The sequence below is a fragment of the Leptidea sinapis genome, chromosome 8 (assembly GCF_905404315.1).
Source record: "Leptidea sinapis chromosome 8, ilLepSina1.1, whole genome shotgun sequence".
NCBI classification, from domain to species: domain Eukaryota; kingdom Metazoa; phylum Arthropoda; class Insecta; order Lepidoptera; family Pieridae; genus Leptidea; species Leptidea sinapis.
The window spans coordinates 11900880-11924715 of NC_066272.1; the positions used below are offsets into that span (position 1 = coordinate 11900880).

Genomic DNA, 23836 nt, shown 5'->3' on the forward strand with positions numbered 1-23836 from the left:
ATACTTGCTAGATATAGATAGCTACGGCAAAACCATGAGACAAGATTAAGGACTATTGTACCAATTTATCAGATCGACACAACAACGTTTTTAAAAAAAGATCATTGCTAACAGCTGCACAAAATAAAGCACATTTTTAAGCTTGTTTCTTTTTCTCTTGAAGGAAATAGTTTGAAACGAATTTATCAAATTCAAATACTTTTATTCAAAAAGGATATGAAATCACTTATTGAACGTCAAAATTCCTACCCATTCAGAAATGAATGCCTCAGAACTGAGAAGAACTTTCCTTAATTTTGTTTTATTTTTCTGGGATCTTGTTGTAAAGGCATATACATGGCCCCAGAAAGACTTACTAGCTCAACTTAATCGAGTAGTAGGCATAATCACAACAAGCAATCTAAGCTTGATTCATTTGAGGTCACAACGGTAGATGTTTTCAACTTGTTTGCAAACGTACAAGCACTGAGTTCTAATCTCCATCAACGTATTCTGTAGTTAGTTAGCATGCCTTAGATAATCTCGATATCTCACAGTCAATGATATTTATTGGATGAAGAAATTTATGTTGATGATATGGTAACTAGATTTCTTGTAATATATCTTGGCAGCTTTGCGTAGTAGCAAATTTGATTCTTCCTTATCACTTGTTATCAATGTTAATTCCTTTTGAATTGTTCTTTACGCCAGTTAAGTCACTTCGGAAATTAATGGCACCCAAAGGGAGAAGAAATTGCGTAACACACTCTCCTCTCTATTTTTGCTCTATTATTAAAACTGTCATTTATACTATGCAATGCTGTATTTGTAGGGCGTTCAATAACTATTATAATGGTAACTTTTATTAAATCTAAATATATCTTTTTATATTTCGGTATAGTCCCCATTAAGCATAATACTCTTCGAATATCTTTCTTCTAAATTATTTTCTTATGAACTCTTCATCCTCACATATAAATTCCTGTACATCAGCAACTACAGCTCCAATATCTTCGAATCTCGGTCCTTTCAAATAATCCCTCAATCTTGCAAAATGTTAAAATAAAAAAAAACATTTCACATTCAAAATGCGTCATTTCCCTGACCTAGATGAAGAAAGTGATTTTGATTTGATTATTCATTTTATTAACTTGTGCTAAGATGGCAACGAAATTTCACATTAATTAGATAATTTGGTATATATTTCATCAAATAATGAGAAAAAATCATAGTGAAGCATGGTCTCTTAAAACCTAGCTAAAGCGACTAATTATAAATGTGAATGTAAGTTTGTTTTTTACGCTTTAACCTCTGAACCGATTTTGATGATGAAAGACAGACTAGAGCTTTGGAAAGCATATAGGCTAATTTTTATCGCCAAAAAAAAGACTTGGGGGGTTGAAATAGTTAATAGGAGATGGAAGAATTGAAATAGGGGATGGTATTTCGTATGGAAGCTCAAACAAAGTCACGTTTCATGCTTATTTATAAATTCGTTTTTAATCATATCTTTGTGATTAAGCAAGGGTAAGGATAGCAACAACATAAAGTAATTTATAAAAATAAGCAATTTATAACTAACCGTAGCAGCTTGTAGATATGAATTATTAGCAAAGTATTCTAAAAAAAAAGGTTAAAGTAAATATTCTACGCGGTCGAAGTCGCGAGTAAAAGCTATTTTATAAAAATGTTCTCAAAAGAAAAAATTGCTTCCAAGATTATGTGGCTACATTGAACTATATTTAACTCAAGTAAACGATATTCAAGTACATTTCCTACCGCAGTAAATCTGCTACCGCCATGCTAAACTGCATTATAAAACATTTTCCAAGCGTGGGAATAATTTATAACAGCAAATGAAGCGTTACAAATACTGGACGCAGTCGTGTCATCGACTCCAGCTTATAATTGTAAATACGGACTTATAGCCTAAACACATGATCGGATTCGGTATGGCCGAAACATCGGACGCGGTCTTTAAGCGGACAAAATATTTTTATTTCTACAAAATCTGGTAATGATAATAATTTTGTGCAGTGATAAATGCGAAATACCAATAAATATGGTCTGCTATCGGTCAATCAGATGGTTCGGTCGCGCTAAATCCGATCATGTGCATATAGCATCACATAGTCGAACACGACAGCTTATTATTGATTTGGTGCAGCCGGACCATCGGACTGTGCTGTGGGCGCTTTATACGAGTTAGTCCGGCGTCGTACTTGGTACGGTTCGGACGGTAATAATAATGATTTTGTGCAGTGGATTATGCGACTTACCATCGAATATGGTCCGCTACCAGACCGCGTCCGATACTTCGGCCGTACCGAATCCGATCATGTGTTTAAGCTATTATGTTATCACTTATAATTTATGACGATGTTAGCTTTGAATACAAACAACATTAACGTATTAATTGTTTTCTTGTTATCGTTAATATTTATAAGGCTTGATGGCCGGATATTCGATCGGAAGCGATTAATCAGGATTGCAGTTTTTATATTTAAATTTTCTTTTGCGAGTGGCGATTCAAATAACTATACTTGTAAATACGTCATACCTACTCACCGAAATAGTAAAAACATTGCAAATTATTCAAAAGCTATGAGACAGGTATAACTTGACCGTACGACATATCTTATACTGAAAGGCAATGACGTTCTATATGACCGGCAAAAGTGTGCTTAAAGACAATGTAAGTACATTTTTCTACTGTCTTGTTTCAACAGTCACTGTCCAAATAGGGTTTAAAGTCAATATACGTAACCTAAATAGATTATTGATATATGTTTTACATTGCTGCTTATTGACCAATAATATTTTAAACAACTAGAGTAAATGCGGCAATGTATACATAAGCAGTCGAGCTTATAATGATTTAAATGTGGCCTATTTCGACGTGCATTGTATGAATAGAACGTCATTGCTGAAAGGATTTAAAATCTGAGAGCGATAATTTGCAAACAAGTTATAAGGGAGAGATAAAAACACAATAGTAATGGCCGCTAAGTTAAACAACACGAAAATTACAACAGATCTCTAAAATTTTTTAGTACTTACATCATTGTGAGATTTATATCATTATGTGACAGGTGACATTGGGGGTCTATATAGACACCTACATCGTTTTTGTTACGTTTACGATCCAAATTATATTGTCATTGATACGGGCAGATGTCCCATAAAAATGTTGTGTGCTTATTAAGACCATATTACAGAAGTGTGAACCTCGTCTTGTAGGGGTTCAAAATATGTTAAATTAATTGTGTAAAAAATTACTGTGATTAATTACACCCCGACTAGTCGCGCTCCCTTATAGCCTAAACACATGGTCGGATTTGGTACGGACCATCAGACGGGCCGGGTAGGACGGTAAAAATTATAATTTTGTGCCATAGACAATGCGACATACTTACGAATATGGTTTGCTACCAGACCACGTCCGATGGTTCGACAGTACTAAATTCGATCATGTGTTTAGGTTATTAGTCAACGCGAGTCAAAGAGAAATAGTAGTAATGACAGTATGGCGATTGGCGACGAAGTATAATCCGGCTAAGTTTGAAAGCGAACAGATGTTTAAAACGTAGTGGACTTCGGCTATCTCCGTTTTTTACAAGATTATAGCCGTCATCTGTCAATCTATCAATGACTGCACGTTTAATACAATCGAGTGAATCGTTTTTTTCTTAGAGAGTTTCGCTAGGCTGCATTCAACATCCACAAAATATAATTCCATTATTATCTATTAACTAGTGATGCGCACTTTGAAAAGATAAAATAACTGCAATAATTACGTATAGCTAATTGGATGGTGTATGTAGAAGTATAAAAGTGTTTTCTTGAGTCGATATATTTAAATACAATATTATAGTATATGTAATAGAATGTTTATTATTTTAATAGACTGTATATTTAATTGCGATATACAAGCTATATAGTAAATTCTACCAATCCCGTAATTAATTAGGTAGTTAGAGTTTGCAAATCAAAATGAATTATTTTCTACAGTGGTGTGGAATTATTGTTGAAAAAGATTTTATTAACTGTATTGTTTTTTCATATTTTTGGTTTTCGCCGATCCAATTTACAACGAAAAGTATTGGATATATCGCAGGCTCTTAACAGTATAGGTACCAGTGGGAGACTCCTTTGCACAGGATGCCGGCTAGATTATGGGTACCACAACGGCTTCTATTTCTGCCGTGAAGCAGTAATGTGTAAGCATTATTGTGTTTCGGTCTGAGGGGCGCCGTAGCTTGTGAAATTACTGGGCAAATGAGACTTAACATCTTATGCCTCAAGGTGACTAACAAGGTTATTGTAGTGCCGTTCAAAATTTTTGGGTTTTTCAAAAGAATTCTGAACAGCACTGAATTGTAATGGGCCGAGCGTATCAATTACCATTAGCTGAACGTCATGCTCGTCTCGTCCTTTATTTTCATAAAAAAAGGATTTCTGAAAAGCTCAAGCAAAAATTTATATGAAAAAAAAATAAACAATTTTTTTACAGTGTCGCTTAAAAGACAAACTACAAACCGATTCAAAGTATCAAGCCTAAAGAATATGAAAGCCTTAACAATTTTTAACCTGATTCCTGCCGCCGAATTCCACCTTCGCACGACACGCCACAAGTTAGGATATCATCCCCACTATCTCGATGTATGGCGGTCCTCCACAGTGCGGTTTTCAAGGAGCTTTCTTCCTCGTACTGCAAACGTGTTTCCGGTACGATACGACATTGGTACCTTCAATAAAAGCGCGTACACCTTCCTTAAAGGCCGGCAACGCTCTTGTGATTCCTCTGGTGTTGCAAGAGAATGTGGGCGGCGGTGATCACTTAACACCAGGTGACCCATACGCTCGTTTGTCCTCCTATTCCATAAAAAAAAATATGAAAACACTAGGTTCTCTATGTTTACCCAGCCATAACTATTGGCTAAGTTAATACTATGAGTTATGAGTCGGAGATTCTATATTAGCGCCCTTATTATAGTAACAGTTGGGATAGTCGCCGTTCCGTAACAATGTTGGATAAACAATGATACTACTCAGTTACGTTTACGGAAGTCGTGTGATGTACAGTTATATCTAAGAACTGACTTCTACAATGTATACAAAATAGGTTTATTACGATTGCAACAATATAAACTATACCACCACCTTGTGGTATGGAACTTCGCTATCGGGCTTTTTAAGTTAATATTTTTGTAATGCAATTTTATCTATCCATTCTAACTTTCTAACTTATCAAACAATAAAAAATACGGGTTGCACTCATAAGCGAACACTTGAACATTAACATTGTTCAAAATGAATATTTTGAAATGTTTAGGGAATAATTTCACACGAATTGCTTTATTTATCAGTATTAAAATACTAGCATTTATGTGGTTCAAAACAATATTCATTTATTGCGCTATCGTACATAAAAATGAGAATTTATATTACATAAAAAATTTAACACTTCAGAACTATTACATTTATTTTACATTAAGAAGTTTATCTCTCAGAAAAATCAACTTTCATCCATACTTTCGACGATAATTTGATCAGGTCACGTGTCCTGACGCGAGTTTAACATTTTATACCCTTCCCAAGAAAAGTGCCCAACGCCGCTAAAGAAGTTTTCACTTCAAAAACATTAGTATCCAAGTTTTATCACGATCTTCAGGTTACTAGGTATAAATATTTTTATCACTTTTAACTGCTAATAATACCGAACGCCCGTGACAATGTCGTTTGAAAAAACGATGTTGAGCTCTCTCGAATCTAAGTAAATACACAAATAAAATTTGAAAACAAAATTTTAAGAACGATGCGGGACTCGAACCCACGAACTGTCCCGTTCCGTGCGAGCACTCGAGCCTAAACTCTAATGAAATTAAATTAAAATTTTGTTTTCAAATTTTATTTGTGTATTAATCAAAGGCCTGCAACGCTCTTGTGATTCCTCTGGTGTTGCAAGAGAATGTGGGCGGCGGTGATCACTGAACACCAGGTGACCCGTACGCTCGTTTGTCTTCCTATTCCATAAAAAAAAATCCAAGATTTGAGGGTTAAGTATCACTTTAAAAACACAACAAAATATGTAAGTAAATATCCGTCTACAAGTGTTCAAAACTGTTACAGATTTAAAAGTTAAATTTTCTAAAATATAAATTATTACCAAAATCAATTACAACCCGTAATCCATACTATTAAGGATAATATTTCCATAATCTTCTATACATCATACTTTGAAAATAACGTATGCCTTACTTTAACACTTCGGAGGCTAATTTTCCAAATATTTAAGTTTAATTACGTAATTTTAGGAAATATTGTTGCTAGTAGCCCCAACGGTTAATGCTGGGTTCATCTACAGGACTTGCATAGATTACTGATCAATTTTCTGGAAAGTTAAACCTTATTTAAACCTATTTCAGTCACATGTAGGTATATAATCTGAGCATATCTAGTAATACTAGCCGCCTCTCATTCCGCGATAGCTGTTATAAAATCGCAATCATCATGCATCCGCAATTAGCCTACACTACAGCGAATGTAGGATGGTCGTATCTATAACTGCGTGTGAAAATAGTTTTCTAGATGCGAGCTTTGCACGTCCCACTAATAACCAGGCACGTTGCTCTTAGATATTGCCGATATCACAATCTTATATCGACTTAGAAGATACACGGCCTTACAAATTCAAATATTTTTATTCAAAATTGGATTCAAAATCACTTATTGAACGTCAAAAACTACCACCCATTCAAAAGAGACTGCCTCAGACCTGAGAAGAATGGTCGCAAGAAACTCAGTATCAAATATACTTGGCATAAAGTTACAGCTGTGAATAAACCAAGCATATGTAAAATTTTGACGATATCGCTGACAACACCGTCATTACAATGATAATTCTGAAGTTTTCCGAATGTCAAGCCGCCTTGCAAATAAACGCGGGAAATGTTATACGTCCAAATAAACCAACCGTAAGCAAAATGTCTATTTGTAAACATTTTGCATATTCTTGGTTTATTCTCAGATATAACTTTATGTCAATTTTATTTATAAGGCCGACAGTAGATTATTAATAGATTCCACTTGCCATATACAGAGATTTTTCTTATAATAAGCTTGTTAAAAATAATTTCCATTACATCGCAGAGCCAGCTGCTAATCCAAGCGGAGAGCTGCCAGTGACAATTGAGCATCAACAGGATCCTAACACGCCCAGCAACTTGACCAGGAACGATGCTAATTGTGACAAAACCGGGACTTGCTACGACGGTAAGTACTTCACTAATTACGACCATATTTGCTTTGTATGGGACATGTTTTTGTAATGGTGTATTCAATTAAAGAAGTATATTAAAGCTTCTTTGACATAGAAGGCTTAACATATTATAGAAGATAATAATACCACGTAAAATTGTATTTATTTATTTATGAAAGCCCATTACAATATAAAACTTTTACTTATTTATTTACAATATTTTATATTCTTCTTCCTATTCTTCTTAATTATTCCGTCAATTCTATCTTCTTCTTCCATTCGTCTCTCCATCTAGTACCCGGTCTCCCTCTTCTTCTTTTGGCATTTATTGGGTACTAGTTTGTTGCTATACTGCTCCATCTTTCGTTACTGGCCCTTGATATGTGGCCTGCCCAATTCCATTTTGTAGTTTTTGAGATTCTAATTATATCTTTTAGCTTAATTTTTTCTGTATTTCATTCTAATACTTAATAAGTTTCTTTTCATATTTCTTGGCGTCAGTTTTAGTCTCTTCGCTTGGTGTTTATTGTTATTGGTTCACCGAGGTATGTCTATTTATTTACTTCTTCTAATTAATAATAATCTATCCTTAAATTCATGTGTTCTTCCACGTTTTTCATTACTTTGGTTTTTTCCATGTTCATTATCACTCCTGCTTTCCTGCTTTCTTCTTTTAGATCTTCTAACATTGTCTGTAAGTCTTCAGGTGTTTTGTAAGAAATGCATATATTAATAAGTGAAAACTTTGTATCCCTTTTTTAAAACATTGTATAAACAAATTAACGTCAAATGAAACACAGCTCAAAGTTTATATGGTGAAGAAGTGCATTAAGCTATTTTTATTAATTATTAAAATATAGATAACAAACATTATTGCTTGATTGACACACACGGATAAGTCTTTGACAAATAAACCCTAATTAAGTTAATACTTAAATGAATTATGTTCAATTTTCGAACTCGGAGGACCACTAGTTATAAGTAGGGTTAGAAATTTTAATGATTAGATTAAAAAGATGAGCTGGGAGTTTCTTATCAGTTCTTCTCCCCATGTCAAAACCCCTTTACGAACTGATGTAGCTTCATGACATGTTATTACAATATGTTATTGTCAATCCTATGGTAAATAAATATATCTCTATTCTATTATATAATTTTAGTGTCCGTGCACTGCAAAGATACAAGAATCGCCGTTCAGGTTCATACGAATAAGCCCTTCAATGGAAGAATATACGCCCTGGGTCGGTCAGAAACGTGTAACATAGATGTGGTGAACAGTGACCTGTTTAGACTGGACCTCACAATGGCCGGACAAGACTGTAATACACAGAGTGTCGTAAGTATACTATAATAAGAGATGCTGCTTAAAATCTCTTCAATAATTTACGAACTAAAACTATGCCATCAAAAACATTGTAAAAAAAAACAAGTGTTGCAACTCTTCTCTTCGTTCTTTTACCGTAAAATGTTGTGAGATTCATGTAGTAGGTGAATTTATTCAGTCCCTACTTAACGGTCTTTCTGTCTTAAAAATTACTTAGTTAGGTCACTGGGTAAATCTTGGCTGTTTTAAATAAACAGATTAACTTGGCCATCGCATGAAAACATAGTGTTTTTTTAAAGGAAATGTACCGCACAAAATATATATATAATGTTAAAGGTCCAAAATGACTCGTACTGCTTCGTGAAAGGGATGGTTGCTTTTGTACAAGAAAAATTATACAATACTAAGTTTTTTTATGACAATACCAGCAATACGTTCAGCTGATGGTAAGTGATACGCCGTGTACATTACAATCCAATGCAGCTCACGATTGTTGATTGAACCCAAAATTATGTGCGGCATCACAATTGCGCTCGTCACTTTGAGACATAACAATGTTAAGTCTCATTAGTTGTGGTACCTACCTCGCTGGCATCCTGTGCAAATAGACCCCTAATGGTATATTATATGTATTGCCCTTAAATAATTTATATAGCAAAATACAACCGATAAAAACAGGCCAGGTTTATTACTTTAGTGTGCGTGACAAGCTACGTCTTACATTTGTATGTCACTATATGTTAGTGTGCGAGCATTGCTCAAAATAGTGGTAGTTAACCTAAATTTTTTAGACGATTTCATAGCTGTAACAGTCTATCTAGGAGTTTAAAATATAATCTAAGGTATTGCCTTCAAATAAACAATTATTTCTTTACGAGTAACGACTAATATTTATTTCGCTTTATAATTTTTGCTACTTTGATGTCTGTCGTTTAATGGTGATAAGTAAGACGTTGTGATACTTTCATGTTAATTTGTTTTATTGCATTTCTCACCGTTTTTTATTCGATTTCAGACTGGAGTCTACTCAAACACAGTAGTTCTTCAGCACCACAGCGTGGTTATGACAAAGGCGGATAAGATTTACAAAGTGAAGTGCACTTACGATATGAGTTCAAAGAACATTACATTTGGAATGGTGCCAATCAGGTTTGTATTACATTCTCAGCTACTCTGCACCTATTTTATAAAATCTAGTTTTAAGGGTCTAGTTGACGGCTCAACTTCGTTGTTGGGCGCGGCTAAAATGTATGCTATCTCATCCAACATCAAGTACGAAAGTGATACATGCTGTAAAGCTGTAAGAAGCTAGTGTGCTCAGGCACATACACTAACACAATCCGGTATAATGAATTTTATTCATTATTTTTATTACTTTTTTATTTCAATACAAAGCTAGATAATAATGAGTCAAATAATCAATTTCGTCGATTCGTCAATCAAAGTAGTAACCGCCATACAACGTTTGTATGAAAGAATGATCGACTAGCGGAACCTTAACGACATCTCCGGAAGACGTTATGTCAGCATCTAATAATTTCCGATATATACTCCTCTCAATATACACTCCTTTAATAAGGGTATGATATAGCCATGCTCAGGTAAATTATTTCGTGTCTGAACATAATATGCAAGCACTTAAATAGGCTTATATAGTGATAAACCGTTGAATGCTTTTTAATTTGTGCCTAATGGAGGCAAATGGCCTCTTTGCGCATGCTGCCTTCATAAACCTTCTGTGAATTCGTAGAATGGATAATTTAAATGGAATATACACTCGATGACGAGAGTAAAATTCTATTAACCCAATATTTCTGTTAACTCTGCAGACTGCGTTATAAATGAAACATTTTAAATTCATGGGCAATCGCGGGCAGCATACAAAACACTTTTACTGCTTTCTATTGGATTTAAATAATGGAGTTAGTCTTTAGTGCCGTTATAAATATACATGACCACGGCGCCTATTTAATAATCATGGTCCTTATCACAGACTTACAATATACTAGCGTGTAGAACATAGGTTCTCAACGTGGGCGATAACGCCCCTTTGTGGGCGTTTGAGACTTTTGGGGGGCAGTAAAAGACACAGAGAAAATTAGGGGGCATTGAGATGGCGCAGACGGGGCATGGGTAGATTAAAAAATATAGTCTAAAAAGGCAAAAAAATACACGAAAATACTCTAGAAAAAACATATTCACAAAGTGGGCGGTGAGCAAAATAAGGTTGAGAAACTATGGTGTAGACTAACGGAGCCGGAACGGAAACCTTGTGTTTTCTTTAGTGTTAATTCCGCCAATATTTGTCTTTAAACAATTCGTCACGTGTTTCGCCTCTACACGAGGCATCCTCAGGACGTGTAGTCTCGTGCCAGATTTTGGAACTTGCTACTAAAGAAAACTCAAATCATTTGGATAATTATGGATTTCCAAAAAGTAACGCCTACTTCAATAAAAGAAGCATGAAACAGCAAGATAGAAAAGAAAAGCGAATCTATTGTTGTCTACTGTAACCGATTTTGATTGACAAGTCGTAAGCAGTCAGCCACGATTGGCATTAGCTCCTTAGTATTCTAACGCACAAATTAACAAATTCAAATTGGCCATGCATTTTCGGGCTGTCCGATCGTCTTTACTCTAGTATATTCTAAGTCAAGGTCCTCATTGTTTCGCGTAATATAGAAGTGGCTTAATTTTTGTATGTAAGTGCCTTAAGTTTAATTCCCACTCGTCCGTAGTTACTATGAGTTACATGAGCACTTTTCGTATTTAATTATCTTCTCAATCGTTCACTCTTGTCAGAGTGGTCGTGGTTGCCAAGATGACACAACATTAGTCGCCGTTGGTCTCCACAGTTATGGGTCGCACTGCCTCTCTCGCGATGCTCCTCCACTTTTGACGGTTTGCTGCATTGCGGGAGCATTCCATCCCAGGTGTCTCGGTCACTGTTTTGATAAGGTCCGTCCATTGCGTGAGTGAGCTTCCTCTCGCTCTTTTCCCCTCCACCTTGCCCTTGCAATCAACCGCTCAATCGATCCTTAATTTCTGGAGATGTGACCAAAGAACTTCAGAATTCGTAGCTACACAGTCGACGATAGCCTTTCTTTTATCTTCAGTTCTTTTAAGATGGAATTGTTGGTTCGGAAAGACGATCTTCAGGAGTCGTCTCCTTTAATTTTACTTAATTTAATTATAGGTACTTAGTAATATCTCTTATATATTGTTATGATAGCATTGTCGAACGAAGACTTTCTCCAGTTTTTTTAACAATAGACTTAATTAAAGTTAATGTTTATTTTATCCAATTTATTTTGTGTAATTTACTTTGTATCGGCATTACTTTCAATATTATAAAGCTGAACAGTTTCGTTTGAACGCACTACGCACAACTTTGATTGATCTGCTATTCGCAATTGAATAATTATATTTGTATTTGATAGTCAGATTTATAACAAATACTATCTATACTTTCTATACTAATATATAAAGCTGCAGTGTTTGTTTGTTTGTTTGTTTGTTTGTTTGAACGCGCTAATCTCTGGTACTACTGGTCCGATTTGAATGATTCTTTCAGTGTTGGGTAGTCCATTTATTGACGAAGGCTATAGGCTGTTTTTTTTTTAATTAGGGATCCGTAATAAAATTGCTATTTTGTAACACAAGGTGAAAAATCGAAAACCTATTTTTGCGTGCGCTGCAAAAACTATTGACAATAGAACAAAATGATGTACAGGCACATATGATATGCCTATAAGATGTACATATTTTATTACTTATAAAACTATCGCGTGAATTATACTTTATATGGCAAAACAACGTTTGCCGGGTCAGCTAGTAAATAATAAATAGTATTAAACAACTAGTTATTCGCCCATGTCTCGCTTCTACTATAAGAACAACATTTAAGCCTATTTTGAGTGTAATTAATATCCACCCAATAAAGAAACGTTTAGGAAAAGAAATTGAAACCTTGGATTAAATTATTATAGTTTTCCGAAGGATATCCTACTTTATTGAAAACAAAATAAGGCCCATGTTACATCAAATCATTTCTTTATTTTGGCTCTAAATAATATCTCAGTTTATATGGTACCTACGTGAATAAATTCGGAACTATCTTGTCCAACTTTTAGAGACCCGGAGATGATATCCATCACGGCTGCTCCCGAAGCCCCCCCACCACGTATCCGCATCCTGGACAGCAGACAGCGCGAGGTGGAGACTGTCCGCATTGGAGACCGACTCACCTTCCGCATCGAAATACCAGAAGACAGTGAGTACATTGACCTTTACATGAAGGCGTTAAATACCCCGTGTTGACAATAGGATAGGCCTATATAGGCAGATATCACTACTTACTATCAGGCAGACCAATTGCATCCTACTAATACTATAAATTGTGAAAGTTTGTATGTCTGGATGTATATTTGAACTTCTTTAACGCAAAAACTACTGAATAGATTTTGATGAAACTTTACAATAATATAGCTTACACACCAGAATAACAAATAGGCTATAATTTATAAAAGTATAGTGTGAATTATACAAAATATAAAAGAAGTGTGATTGTTACTACTGAATACAACTAGCGCCATCTCTTATCAACTAGCAAGCAAAAGATCAATACAATTTATATATGGCAAAACAACGTTTGCCGGGTCAGCTAGTCTTCTATAATGAAAGATGATTAAACTAGGTTGGCGCAGTTTCTCGTCGTACCGCTTCGCTGCAGCGTAAATTTGAGCGAAGCGAGGTAAACAAGTCTGTGTACAAAAACAAAACAAAATTAATGAAACAAGATTTGATCAATCGGCTCAATTTTTAAATAAATATAAATAGCGCGGGCTAATTTAGAATAATTTGTAAATCATGTTTGTTTTTAATTATAATAATTGAATCAAGTCGAAATTCAAATTTCTGTCTGGCAAATGACAATAACCTAGAAAATTTCGAAAGCTTTCTATGAGTTCAAATTTTTTTTAAAACGGGGCAGACATGGCCGAGAAACAATTTAACACAGAAATCAATTGGAGTCACCACGTGGGAGCTCCGCTCAGCTTAGCTGCGCTTCTCTCAATAAGTTTAATTAAACTAAATAACAATGATATTTAAAAGTAATACTATAATATCATTGCTAAATAATATTGCTATATTGCTCTTTATATTTTCAGCTCCGTACGGTATTTTTGCACGCAGCTGTGTTGCGATGGCTAAGGATTCGAAGAGCACTTTCCAGATCATTGATGATGAAGGGTAAGCAACAATACCTACTTAAATAATAATGATTGAAAAAATATTTGAACACAGTAGGTGCCAACATTATAATTCAAATACCTACTGGTTGGTTCTGCACAGGATTACCGTACCAGAAAATACACACTTACATTTAAGGTGCCTCTTTGTATTTAAAAAAAAGTAATTGTTAATAAACTATGAGGTATCCACACAGTAATGTTTTTAATAAAAATCGAAGAAGAAATCTACAGAAACCCAATATATCATCGATAAACCAAACAGTGGGTGTTTTTACGTTTAAGTTTGCTATCACACACAAAAGGTTTTTTAAAAATGTAGGTACATGATATAGTGCATATCTTTATAAATAATAAAGATAAAAATCTTGTACGGCAACATCTCCTGAGGATGCCGCGTGTAGAGGCGAAACACATGTCGAATCGATTAACGACATATTTGGGCAATAGATATTATTATTATTATAAAGGGGTCGAAGTATAAACTATATAATTGGGGGTATAAAGCCTCGCCAAGCGGCAAAATCAGCACCAACCGTTCGACTTAGTTCTGAATGCATTCTCTTAAAAGATAATTTCAAAAATCTGGTCAAGATCACCGGAGTAAGTTGGATGAGGGCAGAGCAGATCGTCGTGGAGTCTTTGGGGGGGGGGTCTTTTTCGAGCAGGGGACGTCTTCCGACTGGAATGGTTGGAAAACATAATTTAATAATCTGTTTATTTTCAGTTGTCCAGTGGATCCCTCAATATTCCCGGCGTTTAATCCGGACGGCAATGCTCTGCAGTCAGTGTACGAAGCGTTCAGGTTCACAGAGTCCTACGGGGTCATCTTCCAGTGCAACGTCAAATATTGTCTGGGGCCATGTGAACCTGTGAGTAAATTATACGAAAACTAGTTTTTCACAATATTAGCCCTTTATTAATAACACTATTTAGTCTCGCTCTTGTGGCGTTTTGAGTGTACTTTAGTAAAACTGAGTTTTAGTAAGTACCTACCTAACATTCCAAAATGTACGACTTACGCAATTCCTCTTATAATTATAGAAGTAATTAATACGTTTTTAAGCTATTAGTAACTAACAGTAAATTCATTGTGTTATTTGTCACTTAGATCGAAACACATCTTGAGACGCTTGTAGGTACTTCAACAGTTTTCTAGACCAGGTGTTGACAAAATAATTTACACTGAATTTATGTTAATAACGCCATCTAGCAAATCATTGAGACACTCGCATTGCAAACTGTGGTTTGAAACTTATAAGTTTGTAATGAATTAGTGCTAGTTTCTAAGAGATGGCATTAATGGTGTAGATATGTACCCAACCTCATCATCAATAATAAAATTATTGCTACAAGAGAATCAACATCAATGTAGGTAAATAAAAATAATTGTATTTTTGCAGGCGGTATGCGAATGGGGCAGAGAATCTATCGAGTCTTGGGGAAGAAAGAGGCGTTCGCTGCCACAGAATGAGACTGAAACCGCTCAAGAAGAAGATATGAACATATCACAGGAAATATTAGTTCTCGACTTCGGCGACGAGAGACAGAGCACAGACTTCCTCCGCTCTGATAAACCTGGGGGCACTGCGTCTGAGACCAACTTTGGTGGGGGTGAGTATACATAAATTTAAAATAATATAAATATTTCCAATACGGCTGATCTCATTTCAATAGCATTTTGACTCGTGGACAGCTCGGTGCGTAGACCTCGCTTCATTGTGTGTCTTCTACCGCATTTATCACGGGGAGTGTTCCGAAGAGCTGTTTCACCTGATTTCTGCCGCCGAATTCCACCTTCGCACGACACGCCACAAGTTAGGATATCATCCCCACCATCTGGATGTGTGGCGGTCCTCCACAGTGCTGTTTTCAAGAAGCTTTCTTTTGTACTACAAAGCTGTGGAATGAGCTTCCTTGTGCGGTGTTTCCTTGACGATACGACATGGGTACTTTCAAAGAAAGCGCGTAAACCTTCCTTAAAGGCCGGCAACGATCCTGTGTTGAAAGAGAATTTGGGCGACGGTGATCACTTATCACCAGTTTGTCCATAAAAAAAGGTCGTTTTATAAGGAGTAACTCCGCTTACATTTTATTATTATTCCGCTCGAACCATATGATCGCATGTAACGCAGACCTGCTCGAGTTGTCGGGGATCCAGTGCTATGTGAACGGCTAGACCACTCGGCGTTCCGTAGAGTTGACACTTCATTGTGTGTCTTCCAGTTCTACCATCCCTACCACCTGGTTGTCTGGCGTTCCTTTACAATGCGGTTTTCAAGGAACTTTTATTGCTACGCTTTCTTGTGCGTTATTTCCAGGATGATACAACATGGGTACCATGTCGTATGCGAAGCATTTTCCTCCAACGCAATTCAAATACATCAATATGCGGGCACGGTCAGCTTTTTGGAGGGTCCACGTTTCAAACTTATTCCTACCTAGCAATAAACTTTTATTGATGCAAATTAATCTTTTTTCCAGAAAAAACTGTCACAATCGTAGAGCCGTGTCCAAGCAAAGGATCTGTTCTACTGCTAGGAGTTGCATGCGCTTTGCTAGTGCTGTTGTACATCGCTACGATCTTTTGTTACTACATGCGCAAATGGATGGCCCCGCCCAAACACTTGTAACAAGATTGCACAATATCTATCTAGCTGGCATCTTGTGATAGACAACTTACATTCCAGCTAATTTGATCCGTCCATGCATTTATTAATAGCTACAGCTATATAGTGTAGAGAATGTAGTGGTGTACCTACTTAATGTTGTGTAACCAAGACGACACCACCGCGTCGTCATGTTGACGACAAACAGTTGCATTTATAAGCATTTATTACTTTAAGATATTCTTAGTTAAAAACTTATTGTATTGAAACAGCATTTTGCATTATTTAGTCAAACTATGAGTGAATTATTCCAAAATTAAATTTCTAAATATACTGTTGTTCTGGTTTAAGTCACAGAGACAGGCGCAGTGTGATGCGGTTGTGCTATTTTCGCAGTACGCTTCATCATAAGTCATTTTGTGATGAGTCTCAGAAAATTTTGTTACTCATGACACCGCTAATCATCAGATGAACCATAGAAAAATAAAAACAGATTTTCAAAAATGGTTTCTTCGTGCTGCATCTATGATACTTAAATTTAATTCAGTTTTTTTGTATTTGATTCCATTAAAAAAATTTGAAAAGGTGATTTCTCTAATCATATTTTGAAGTGTCAGGAAAATTTCTATATAAAAACCGATTGTATTGTTGTTTCCATAAAATTATTTTAAATGTAGGTTTTAAGTAGATGTTAATATTTAAAAATTATTAAAATGTTATTGGAATAATCTCTTCAAATTTTGCTATTCTGTAGAACTAGCGAACAATTTCATGAGATTATTCTGAACGATTACAATACATATTGGATAAATTATTTTATATACTGAACTTATTGTGGAGAGTTTTCATGATAATAATTATTAATAATGCTGATTAATTATTATTAATCAAATTAGTTATGTAAGAACATTTAATGTATACTAATAGATTAGAATCTATACAATGGTACCTTGATATAAATTGTAAATATCCATTTTACTGTCAAATATGTGTCAATTCTAAGATTACTCGAAGCTTTGGAATACTTTATCTTTTTGAACTTTCAGTTGGGTTTTGTCGAAATGATTCAAAAGTATAATTTCCCTTAACCCAACTTGAGATTTCTTCTTATTTATTTACAAAAACTACTTTTTGAAAAGTGACTTATTTATAATAAATAATTTGTACAAATTACAAAATTTTTTTATTTCATCACATGTAATACTCTGTTAACAATATTATATTCTCAAAAAATAAAAAACATATTAAATACCTAATATAACATGGCACTAGAAATCTCAATTTTCTTGTAATTCTAAACCGCTGTAGTTAATAATTTATTATAAATACTATTTAGAATATCTTCCTGAAGATCTACTTCCATATCTTCAGAGCTACAACTGAACACATTTTCAAAGTTCTTTAAAAACATGGGAATAATTTTCTCAGTAGAGCAAACTACGCCAGTCTCTTTAGTGAGGGAGGTGACACCCTTATCTTCTATGCCACAAGGTGTGATGTGGTCAAACCAAGTTAGGTCATTATCGCAGTTGAGGGAGATACCATGTGTTGTCACATACCGAGAGGCATGAATTCCAATCGCAGCTATTTTATTGTCTTCCACCCATACACCTGTATGTGGTGATCTAGATGCCTTCAAACCTGGAAATTGTAATGATAATAATTACAAATATCATATCTGCAGGTATAAAACATAAAAAGTAATTTTTTTTATGACAGACTAAGGGACAAGACTAGTCTTTCAGCTGATGGTAATTGATACACTCTGTCTTCAATAGTACAATGCAGTGCTGCTCAAGATTCTTCAAAAACTAAAAATTCTGAGTGGCACTACAATTGTGCTCTTCACCTTGAGACATAAGACTGTGTTGTTATTGTTGAGAGGATGTAAAAATGCAGATGGACTTGTTTTGAAATGTGGAATTAGATGAACATTCCATAATCTAAAGATGTACTAAAAAGGGACCAAGTAGAGGTGGTCGTTAAATCAATAAACTGTTATTATTAACAGTTTTATATTCGTTAACGAATTAACTGTTTTTCTTCAACGAAAAAACCTGTTGAACATAATAAGCTAATAAATTCAATCAATGTCTTCGCCCGTAACTCCCAATAAATTAAGAAATTGAATGCCTTGCTAAAACAGCTTAATTCAAAACAGTTGACGAATTTGCGAACGAAAATGTTGACTTGATATTATATTGACGAATAAAAACCTAATAAAAACCCAAATAATTAATAAATGCATTAACCGATTTTTCAAAACCCGTTGATGATTTAACAGTTTTTTCAACCTGTCAACATTGACAAAAAATAGTTAAATTAAATTAATTTAAAAACCTTCAATGACACACCTCTTGGACCAAGGGTACTAATAATAAAAAAGCAGTTAAGTATGTACATAATGGTATGGTAATACAATTCCTACCCCCTTCTATTATGATGAAAAACATCCACAACTCGTAATTAAGGAACATCTTTTGTGAAACAGTATAGTATGCCTATAGATCAAATACTAAAAGTTAATTAATTGTACCTACACTCAAATAAAATGCAGTGTGCAAAATTTGATTAATATTGGTTTAGTAGTTTAGTAGTTTGTCACAGACAAACAATGTGACAAGAATTTTTAATAAATTAAGATATTTAACTTGCAGAGGTCTAGCTTAATTTTAAGATTGAGAGGTGAAATAATTTAAATTATTTGAGCTGTGAACGGAAAATATATATAATATCGAAATGGCTTATCTGTATAATATTTGTATGTATGAAATGATTTACAAAGGGTAAGTTTAGATTGTAAGTTATGGAGGCTCAAGGATTCAAAGGGAATGCAACAAATTTGGTTTTGCAATCAAATGCAAAAATATGTTTTCGACTTATCCAGGTTAAACCTAAAGATATTCTACTGCAGTTAACCTTCCCAAATGGGCAGTGCCCCATGGCACTAGATTTTTGTGTGCAGTGTACAGCACCCTACTCCCTCACCAAGTTCAGACCGTTATTTTGTTTATAAGATTGTTTATTTTGCATGGTCTCATAGCTTGCTTCAATGGCTTTCAGGTACATTCACTCAAATCATTCTGATTATAGGCAATCTATTAATACACATAAAATAATACACATTGACAGAACACTGGGAGTGCCAACATCGCGCGATCTGAGACACACCACACAATTAGTTTCCCTGAATGGAATGAAATGAAAAGATGAAAAAAAAATATTTTGTAGATATTATATTAAATATGCAAAATATATTGCCAGAAATATGATAGTTATTAAAAATTGATACAAAATTGCAGAAGGACAAACTCTTACCTAATTCTTCACACAAGTTAATGATGGTTTGTTCCAAACTGTTCACATACCACTTTACACTGGTTTTGTAATGCTTTAGATTTATAACAGGGTATGCAACTAACTGTCCAGGACCATGAAATGTAATAAGACCTCCACGGTTGGTTTGTTTAAATTCAGCACCTAAACTTCTAAGCCTTTCTATTTCATCTTTAGGAGTTTCATCTCTAATACCTTAAAAATTATATTAATATTAATAATTTCTAATTAAATCATATCTTTGAATAAAATAATATGATATTCATATCAAATGGTGAACACTCACCAACTGTGTACACTGGTTTATGTTCTACAAGAAGTATTGTATCGAAGTCTGCATTTACTCCTTTCACCATGGAATCTAAGTGTTTCCTTGCAATACAATTCTGAATTTTAAAAGCGGAATCATAACTCATCAATCCTAACCTCCATACTTTTACCATTTTTGTTTAGAATTTGATTGTGAAATAATTAAGTTTATTGAACTTGTTAATTTGAAAATGATAGAAAATCAGCTATTTTTGATATTGCTAGTTACATGTGATGTATTATTATTTTGCGATTATTTTTATCGAATAAATTATACTTTAAAAAAAAACAACAGAATAAAAACAAAAACAAAATGCTTAGCCGTCACATTTTTTATTAATGATAGATGACACATGTCGAAGTCAAACAAACCACAGAGTATATATAATATTTAATTACGAATAGCTTAATATGAATATATCTTCAGAAATATAATAATTTATTTTGCACAGTTTTTATGATGTCATGATTTTAAAAATCATATGGATTAAAACATCTTTTTATATTTTATCATCTTCATCATAAGAATATTCTTTTAGTGCGAGTTCTGCTACTCGCCACAAGATGGGGATTATTCAAAATTTAAATTAATGTTTAATGTTCCTTACCGAAAATAAGTAATCGTACCTTATAAATCTTTGAGTCTTAAATAATATTATAGTCGAAGTTATTCAATATTAAAGTCAATAATATAATTAATAATGCATTTTATTTTATTTTATAGCCTCCCAACATGTTATGATACGTGAATCTAATTTCGACAATTTAATAACAGTAATAAGTAGGTATTCATTTATTTCAGGCATAACCAACCCATAGAAAATACAAATGAAATAAAGTTAGGTACAATTACATAAATACTTATTACAAATTTAAATTAAATTAATTGAATTACTATTTATACAACTTAAATGAAAAAAAAACATTTTCTATTTTTAGCAATATGGACATGGACAATATCTTTTATTAATATCATTGTTATTAACATTATTAGAGACAGTCATCAGAATTTCGTTTTTATTCAAAAACCTAAATCATTTTCAAATTGTTCAAAAATCGAATCTAACATTTTTAAAATGTACCTATAACATTATTTTTTACAAAACGGGTTACAATAAATTATAGAAATAGAATGATACCAAATAGTGTTGGTACCTAGGCATTACAAAATATGTGCGTTGTGGAAATCTGAATTCTTTATAAACACACCCTATTGGTTTTCTAACTTTATGGGCTTCAGTTGATCAGTTTCCTCGTGTTCACGGTGCGTAGTGTGGCGTATCGTTTGTTATGTAAGCCGGTATGGAATTCGAACAATAATGCTGTTAAATGTTATTTGAAACTTATAAATGCAGCAAAGTTTTCTAAAGTAAATTAAATATTCGAATAGAACATTATAAACGGTATTTACACATGGTGTTATTTAAATGTGATTTTTTTAATAATAATAAATAAATAATTACTTACTTACTATTTATTGCCGCGTGGTGTCGAATTGTTGATTGAAACTCTATGTCCTGTTTAAGCAAAGTGTTGGCAGGATCAGAAATGTGGAATTCGTTGAAACGATGACAGCTGGGGTAATTATTAAGAAATACCTACTTAATATTAATTCATAGAATTTTTCAAAGACTTAACAATAACGCGCTTTTTGATTGATAGTGAATAATGTTAAACGATTTGTAAACCTTTTACTTTATTACAATAATATTTAACTAGTTGACTAAAAACTCATTTATTTTGACTGACTTCAAAAAATGGAAGAGGATATAATTCTTTCTTTCAATTGAAAGGTTTACATACTTCTAGAGGGGTCCCATTAAAAAATTATTCGACCTGATGATGATGAAATCCATGAGAAATTGAGAGAACACATCAAATTTTGTAGCAAAAATGTTCAACAAAACATTTGCGTGCAAAAGTATTATACATTTGGTGGAAACTGCTGAAAATAAATATTTTTTTCATTAAAGACAAGGTATTTAAGCGACTGTTTAACCAAGAAAATAAAATATTTTAAATTTCCTTAATTACCTATTGCCTACAGGAGGTATCATTGTTACTGAATGACCTGATGAAGCCAAAAGGTAGATTTGGGAACTCACTAATCAGAGATTGGGGTTATCCAAATTGTTACAAACGCATCTTTTAACATGCTTTTAAGATATATCCATATAACAGTTTTTGAAGGTGGTTTTCACTCACAAGCCGTAAAACCCAAAGTTTTACTTTAAAAGTACGTATAAAAGGCTTAAATTTAAATGAATTTACTAAAAATTAAATACTTTAGAATTATTTTTAATGTCACTTCTAACACTACCACCACTTCGGAAACAAATGGTGCTCTGAGAGCGAAGAAATGGTGCCAGAAACTCTCCCAGCATTCTTTTCTTGCGCTCTTTTTTATATTTGAAGTGAAACTGTACATTGAATTAAGTAGTAAAATTTACACATTTTTCAGACTTCCAAGTATCGATGGTAATGCAATAACCTAGTCTGTCTTTCTTTACTACTTACTTGTTAAGTATATCTGTTTGTATGTAACGCAATATTTCATTCAGGGTTAATTTTCAGCCACTTCAAAACGTCGCATTAATTTGAATATTTGCATACTTACATGGATCGATGATAATTCAATCATTTAAAGTCTGACACGTCATGTTTCTTACAAGGATAGTATGATTTTTAGCGATTTTTTGAAGTCTCATACCCAATGACGTCTAATGTACATCATTGCTGATTCCCGGTAGTTTTGCCATATCAAGGTGCATGCTCATTCACGTGAATACCAAAAAGTTTTTTTTTGTAGCAAATTTTCATCCTTTTTATTATTATTTTTTTAAATACTTATTGAAAAATATTTTCTACCTTATACTTTGGTTTTCTATTAAAGCTTGTTTTTATAACTTTTATCAATTGTATGGTATATTTGTAAATCGAAACTGTAAAAAAGTATAGTTAAATTATAAATATAAAAACATGTGTGCAATTTACACGTGGTAGAATTTCGGGAAGAGGATAATTGTATGTTTTAGTAATGATCATTGTGATACAAAGTTTGACAACCTATGTTGTTTGCAAGTTGCCTAACAAGTTTTAATAAAATTAATAAATGGCCACCATTCAAATGAAGCTAAATTTTTCTTTTTAAAATTAAAATGGTAGTGTTATGTATTGAATGATGGTAGGGAACCCTTAAAGTGTACGACTGACTCGTACTTGACCGGATCTTTCATAATGCTTTAAAAAATTAATCAATAATGTTTCCCACAATTTTATAGGGGGTGTGCACGTACAAGTCTTTGTTCTATGCACTTATTGTTATCTGAATACCCCGCATCACGAGGTAGCCGGTAGACCACTCAAATACCCTTCAAATTACCTCCAACCTACCCACTTAGATTGCTTACTAAATTTACCCACCTTTTATAATTTATTTAAACGTAAAATAATAGTACACCATAATATAACCTGAGAGTTATAACGCGTTTCTATATTACGCGATTTCATATCTCTATATAACGAGGAGATGTCCCAGATAGTTATTACTGTACTGCGAAATTTATGATGATTTCTACTAGCTTCGCGTACCTTTGCACGTGTTTCAATTGTCTTATTAAAAAATTAAATTATTCTTATTAATATTAAAAAAATTACGTAGTCGTAAGAACTCGTTATAGTAGATAAGTTCTATAACGCGGAATCACTCTACCGCTTTATAAGGACAATAACCTGTATATTGTTTTTCTTAACCGTGGCTCTGTCT

At 33.8% G+C, this 23836-nt stretch overlaps 2 protein-coding genes across 2 annotated transcripts in view; one reads left to right on the plus strand and one right to left on the minus strand.

Annotated features, from left to right (window-relative positions):
- Positions 1-17603, plus strand: part of LOC126965670 (uncharacterized) — a 91207-nt gene extending 73604 nt beyond the window's left edge. Inside the window, exons 9-16 of the mRNA XM_050809384.1 lie at positions 7132-7254; positions 8401-8576; positions 9580-9713; positions 12698-12837; positions 13736-13817; positions 14544-14688; positions 15220-15430; positions 16301-17603. Of these exons, the coding sequence (XP_050665341.1) occupies positions 7132-7254; positions 8401-8576; positions 9580-9713; positions 12698-12837; positions 13736-13817; positions 14544-14688; positions 15220-15430; positions 16301-16449 (1160 nt within the window). The 3' untranslated portion in view covers positions 16450-17603. The remainder of the gene's footprint in view (positions 1-7131; positions 7255-8400; positions 8577-9579; positions 9714-12697; positions 12838-13735; positions 13818-14543; positions 14689-15219; positions 15431-16300) is intronic.
- Positions 17586-20390, minus strand: LOC126965735 (putative lipoyltransferase 2, mitochondrial). The gene is made up of 3 exons (XM_050809492.1): positions 20048-20390; positions 19744-19956; positions 17586-18066 (listed from the first exon to the last, which is right to left on the minus strand). Exons 1-3 carry the CDS (start codon positions 20202-20204, stop codon positions 17720-17722), a joined length of 717 nt encoding a protein of 238 aa, XP_050665449.1. The 5' UTR covers positions 20205-20390; the 3' UTR covers positions 17586-17719.
- Between the last annotated feature and the right edge of the window lie 3446 nt (positions 20391-23836).